Source organism: Curcuma longa, unplaced genomic scaffold (assembly GCF_044706935.1).
Source record: "Curcuma longa cultivar G26 ecotype Majalengka, Jawa Barat unplaced genomic scaffold, ITB_CL_G26_1.1 contig_20704, whole genome shotgun sequence".
Lineage (NCBI taxonomy): Eukaryota > Viridiplantae > Streptophyta > Magnoliopsida > Zingiberales > Zingiberaceae > Curcuma > Curcuma longa.
This window is the reverse complement of record NW_027431449.1, coordinates 2,241-8,403: the sequence shown is the minus strand read 5'-3', so window position 1 is coordinate 8,403 and position 6,163 is coordinate 2,241. Positions and strand designations below refer to the sequence as shown.

The following is a 6,163-nucleotide window of genomic DNA, read 5'->3' as shown; positions in this document are numbered from 1 at the left end:
AAGAAACTTTAGAGGTTTAAAGCATAGATCCAATGTTAAGACAATTATGAAACTTAATCTAATATCATTAAGTAAATCTATATGAAGCCTTATATATAAACAATTTTTTAAGCTTTTACAAAATTATTTATAATCTCATATATAAAATAATTATATTATATCCTTTTCTTTTTAATTTTTTCTACCAATTTCTAGATCCAGTTAATACTTACATTCATTGACAACCATAATTCTAATTCTAAATCGACTCTATTGATATCATCTAGTTCTTCCTAATGAGGTAGAAAGTTACATGTTGGGTTGAAATTCAACCTTATGTCCTTTGGTAATCGAGATCATGAGAAGAGAACTAATGAAGCACATCACAATCTGAAAAATTAGAAATCTAAATCACTCATTGAAAAAGGGGATGAGAATAATCAACTCCCAACTTGTTCTTTCTACTAGTGTTTCATATCTTCCCCTTATCCTAAAGATATTGTTTTGGAATTTAGATCTTAACAAACAAACAAAATGAGCCATGAGTGCAACCGATCGAAGATTGATAATTTTAATCCATAAGGAAAGGTTTCGATAGGTCAGAAGAAATTTAAGCTAAATGCAAACTTGCCCACGAAATATATTAACCCACTTAATTCTGCACATCAAAAGGTAAAATACAAGTAGTACACATAGGATACTTACACCTAAATAAGTCATGTGAAATCCTACTCTCAGGGCAATCAACGCCGCTATGTCCTTGCTTTTCGTCCTAATTTATTTCCGGTGTATCTGAGAAACCAAAAACGACACTAATCTAATCCAAGTTAGAATATAAGTAGCAAACAAAAAAAAAACACTAATCTAAATTTTAAATGCTTTTGCAAAGTCATATGCAAAAATCTTAGATGGCACAAACTGACTTGCTTCATTATGTCAATCCATTTCACAATATATCCCTGCTTGTTCATTATCTCATAGTTCATTACGATTCCGAGAATACATGGCAACTTCATCTCATTGTGACTTGGAAAATTGATGTCTATGGTTTTGAGAATTACAAGATACACCTGCAATTTCCATAGTCCAGAAAAAACATGAATCCAAAAGCAGGGAATGGCTTGCATGCTTACCACATAAATAGCAGAGCTTGGATGTAGGTTTAGTATGCTCATGAAAACAGTAGATCACAAGCATGAGCAGCTAACTAAACTCATCCAAAGATGGAATGCTCAGGACCTACCATACTTATCCACATATGCCTGCAAATGAGGAAAAATAAAGAGTAAGCATTGAATCTTTAAAAAAAAAAAGTTGAAGGTCATGGTTATAAATGCCAGAACAGAAAGTTGACCTCCACTAGTTTTAAAAGTTTTGGCCTGGAAGATAATAGATATCGGTCTATTGCCTCTGGGGCATTAGGGACTTGATGTGGTTGTAGTGCACCCAAGACTTTCTCAGCTGCCTTCTTAGCGATTAGCTTATGAGTATCCTTATTCAAGCGACCTTCCTTCCATGATGGTTTTAGCAATTTCTTCAAAAAATCTACCAAAGCAGCATGGAAAATCTTCATTTCCTTTGATTCCTTAGCATTTTTCACCTTTTCTACGCTGCTATCATCACCAAGTTCTGACTTATCAACACGTGCATGAATACTTAAATCGGGGATCTGTCCTTTCTCTTCAGCATTTGTAGTCAGACCAGGTGAGATAGCAGTAGTGTTGATAGAACATTCGTGCATTGGCTTGTTCGTACCAAGAATTCCTTCACTAGCTGAGGTAAAAGAATTCACAGATCTGGTGGCATCGTATACTGATTTAGAATCTCCAGCTATAGGAGCACCAACTGTATGCTGACTTTGTGAACTTCCAAGAGTACCTTTTGGAGAAGCAGAAGTTGAAACTTGTTTTGGATGGTCAATACTGTCGATAAAGGGATCATATTGGCTATCACAATAGGATTTAATAAAAGGTGCGAGGGAAACTGAGGGTCGGAAAGGTACAGAGGTTTCCCAAGTATTCTCTTCAAGCTTTTGTGGCAGACCAGAAAATGACAGAGAATCCCCAGAAATATTAACTGGTGGAGATCCTTGAGCTAATATTGAACCTGATTGAGCAAATGAATGAAGTGATCGAATTACAGATGATTCTTGAAGTGAATAAGTAGAGTAGTCAAAATTTGATTTGACGGAGCTACTTAAGCCAGAAGTGTAAGAATCATGAAGCATGAAATGGCTCTGCTGATATTCTCTAGCAAGGTCATCTGGCTTTTTTCTAATAGAATAGACATCACAGCTATCATTATGAACATTAAACGGCATAGAGGGTCCACCGACAAAATACTTAGATTCTGAAGCCCATGAATTCTTAATCAAAGATTCTCTTGAGAATGATGCATCATATCTATGCTTTCCACTAGGCATTTCATTGTACATCATCCCTGGCAAACGACGAGATGAAATTTCAACACTGGCTGAGCGTCTATCTGGAAAATTGTTACTACAATCATGATATGGAACTGGCACATCTGTAGATGTGAACTGGGAAAATCCATGCACCTCCCCACCATATGTGCGCACAAGGGATCTTTGCAAAAGAAAATCTGATTTGGTTGAATTCCCTACATTTGGCATGACTATCGAATCAAAGAAATATCATTTTCAACCATATCATAGTCTAGTAAATAAGTAAGTACTCCTTCATGTAGTCTAAAGGAGAATTGCCACAGCATATCTTCATACCTTTGCAATACATGGAATCTTCAGTAGCACCCTTATCTTCCTGTAGCTCCTGACTAGCATAGCCAACCACCTCTTTCTTGTGAAGAAATCTACAAGAGCTTCCCTTGATGCACCAGCCTCTAGCAAAAAAGTCGCATATAATTGCAGGATTTTTATTTGCATGCTCATTCTGGACGCAAGGAGAGGAGCTCCTTGGTCTTCTTTGTGAAGTAGGCTGACTGAAATAGATACTGATTAGCTAATCGGTCTAAACCAAGGATAATAGAGTAAAGGAAAGATAAAAAGAGAAGAGTGCAATCATGATGTTAAGTGAGTTCTAACTTACACAAGGAGTAGGCTATTATAACTAGCAATCCAGCAAACATCTAATAATCAGTGGGTCAAGTCCTTCAGCAACATATTGTGAACACTATTCTAATTTATCTGGAAGGATTTGACTATCATAATTCATAACTAACATTAACTAATATAACATCCAGCCGTGGCATATTAAATCCTAGGTAATCATTTCATTTTTGGAATGGATATCTCATGTTTCCTCTCGCATATGACCATCTTTTAGTTCACTAATATTGAGCTTCTGTTGAGTAGGATACAAGACCAATGATTACCATCAGCCCCAGATCATAATGACATCTATCCTTATCTGAATATCTGAGTGAAAAGTGATTTTAGAAATTTTGCTCAAGTTGACTATTAAGTTTCTCCGAGAGCCTTACCTGAGATCTCCATTATTGTTTTCAGAAATCTTTTTGATATGTAACTTAGATGGAGAGTCATTGCCAAGGTTGTCACCCCTAAGATACTCAGCCGGAGAATTGATTGAATTTACAAAAGATTTCTCGGAATTGGAAGAAAGCAACATTGGTTCCTTGCAACAGCCTTCATGTGTTTTGCTTGTATCTACATGAAAGGGACAATGACAAAGATTGGTCAAACATTATCAGGGAAATGGAGGACGAAACCAATTCCAAAGATTAATAATTTCCAAGGTAAAGTAGAGATAGATCCATTTACTTATTCAATGAAGTTGTCCGAAGGTGATTAGGAAATAGGAAAAGGTAGACAAGATTTTCTTCAAACAAATACTTAGAATCAAGGGTGGCAACCATGGTTCCATAGTGTAAATATATATCTGCATTGGATGCAATTGCAGTTTCTGTTGAAAATTAATTAATTAATTAACCTGAGTTAGATAGTCGTTCGAACTTAAATCATTATCAGTTATCCATTAAAGTTTTTTACGACTATCACTTATGACCTAACTAATGACATATCATAAATGAGATCGAAGTATACCTATAGAAACATGCCATGACAATGCAAAAAAACATCCATAATTATGCACAACTTTGATAGTATTTCATAATGATCATTTGATTCTTCATATACATGATCTGCATACATCCTGTGAGCATGGGTTTTAATTAATACTAGTTGCTAATACATTGCATGAGTGTAATGTACATATTGGTATCAGAGCTTATTGATTAATGCAACACATCCCAAGTTTCTAGTTGGTGTGGGAGCACAGCTTGTTGCAAATATATTGAGCTCTAGGACCACCCATAAGACTTGGTCAATATATTTTTCAATTGATTATTAGGTGCCAATAAAAGACAAAATGACTCCTTAGATTGCACTCTCAGACAAAATGAAAATTTATTATATATGTTTGTCCTTTTTATGAAATACTGGTCGGAGATGATACACATTACTTTATCAAAATATAACTTTATTATTATAACACCTAACTCTCTCTTTAGTTCTTTCAGTAAAAGAAACTCCCATATGGAAAGAAGCATCCTCATTGCCATGGTACTTGATTTCACCACTACATTTTTTTTTCTGCACCAATATATTAAATCTCCAACCAGACAACTAGTTCCTAATGCCGCACTATTGTTTCACCTATGATGGTCAATCTCAAACCAGAATTAGATAAAGCCTATGAGACAGAATGGGAATCTTAAGTGAAGCCAAAGGAGAAATAAACAGGGATAAGGAAGCATAAGAGATGTAATGAGAAAAGGTGGGTGCTGCACTTACAAATACCTTCCATTATAGGAATAGGAAGGTTAAGTTTGGATGTACAATACAAGATTATAGAGGATTTTAGTAGGAGAATAGAATATTAACGAGCAGATGTACAACACAAGATCTTAAAAATAATCTCTTACTCGGCCACTCTTAATACATACAGAGTTAAGTTCTTGGTGGGAAAGAAATTATATATTTTTTACGTTACCTAAGTTGTTTTAAATTTTTTGTGTTTGATATATTTTTTTAGAAAAGTTTATTAGAAATTTTTTTGGGTATAAGCTAGGTAGTATTATTACAAAGACCTAATTAAGGGGTTAATTAATAATATTTTCTAATTCAGTGAGTTTAATGAGTGAAAATTGTTCTCATACATCAACAATTAAAAGAAAAAAAAAATAGAAAACCCATTTTCTTTAATCTCACTTAAAATATTATAGTTTTTCTATCTATTTCAAAGGCAAAACTTTCCAAAACAAAATGGTGTTGTTCAATTCTCTCACATAAGAGATGCAGGATTGCGGCCTATAAAATGGTTTTGCTAAGCTTGTACTTTAAGTTTTAGGTTCAAAAGAATTTCTAGTTAATCATAAAAGAGAAAAAACTAAAAACTAAGGAAACAAAGGAGGAGGCTCACAGGACTTTCAAACTCGAACGTTGAATTCTAATAGTATTGTGTGCAACTATTATTGTAAGTCGAGTCATACAAAGTTTGAGTGTAGAAAGCTTCAGTACAAAAATCAACAAAAATACTTAGCCCATATTGCGTCCACCAATGATGTCTCTGATAAATCAGTTCTTATCTCTGCAGATGAATTTGCTAAGTTCTCAGAATATCAGGAATCACTCAAGTCTTCATCTTCCTCTATCACTGTTATTGTTGATTCAGGTAAACACAACGCATGTCTTATTTCCTCATCCTCCAAATGGGTCATTGATTCTAGTGTCACGGATCATATGGCCGGTAATTATAGTCTCTTTTCTACTTTTCCGTCCGAAGCTAACACTTCTACCGTTACTTTAGCTGATGGGTCACCATCTTGTGTTCTTAGGTCTGACACTATCAATACTATCCCTTTGCTTCCTCTGTTCTTTGTCTTATATTTACTTAATTTATCCTTTAATTTGCTCTCTGTCAATCAACTAACTCATAATCTTAATTGTTGCATCTCATTTTTTTCCTAATCATTGTTTGTTTCAGGATCTTTTGACAAAGAAGATTATTAGTAAAGAACATGAGTATGGAGGTCATTACATTCTTGACACATCACTCCCAAAATCTTTTATTTGCTCGAGTATCACTTCTTCTTTCAAGACTCATTATAGGTTAGGTCATCCATCTCTCCCTTTGCTCAAGAAGTTTTATCCACAATATAGTAAGATATATTCATTAGATTGTGAGTT

The 6,163-nt window shown here is 34.5% G+C and overlaps 1 protein-coding gene across 1 annotated transcript; it reads right to left on the bottom strand.

Moving 5' to 3' along the window:
* Positions 1-883: 883 nt before the first annotated feature.
* On the bottom strand, positions 884-3,622 carry LOC141817484 (protein FRIGIDA-ESSENTIAL 1-like; the record flags this gene model as incomplete). Its single annotated transcript, XM_074705128.1, is given in 4 exon segments — positions 884-1,241; positions 1,334-2,598; positions 2,720-2,937; positions 3,439-3,622. Coding segments are annotated over 4 exon segments (1,697 nt in total), but the record flags the coding sequence as incomplete, so codon positions are not given.
* Positions 3,623-6,163: the final 2,541 nt, after the last annotated feature.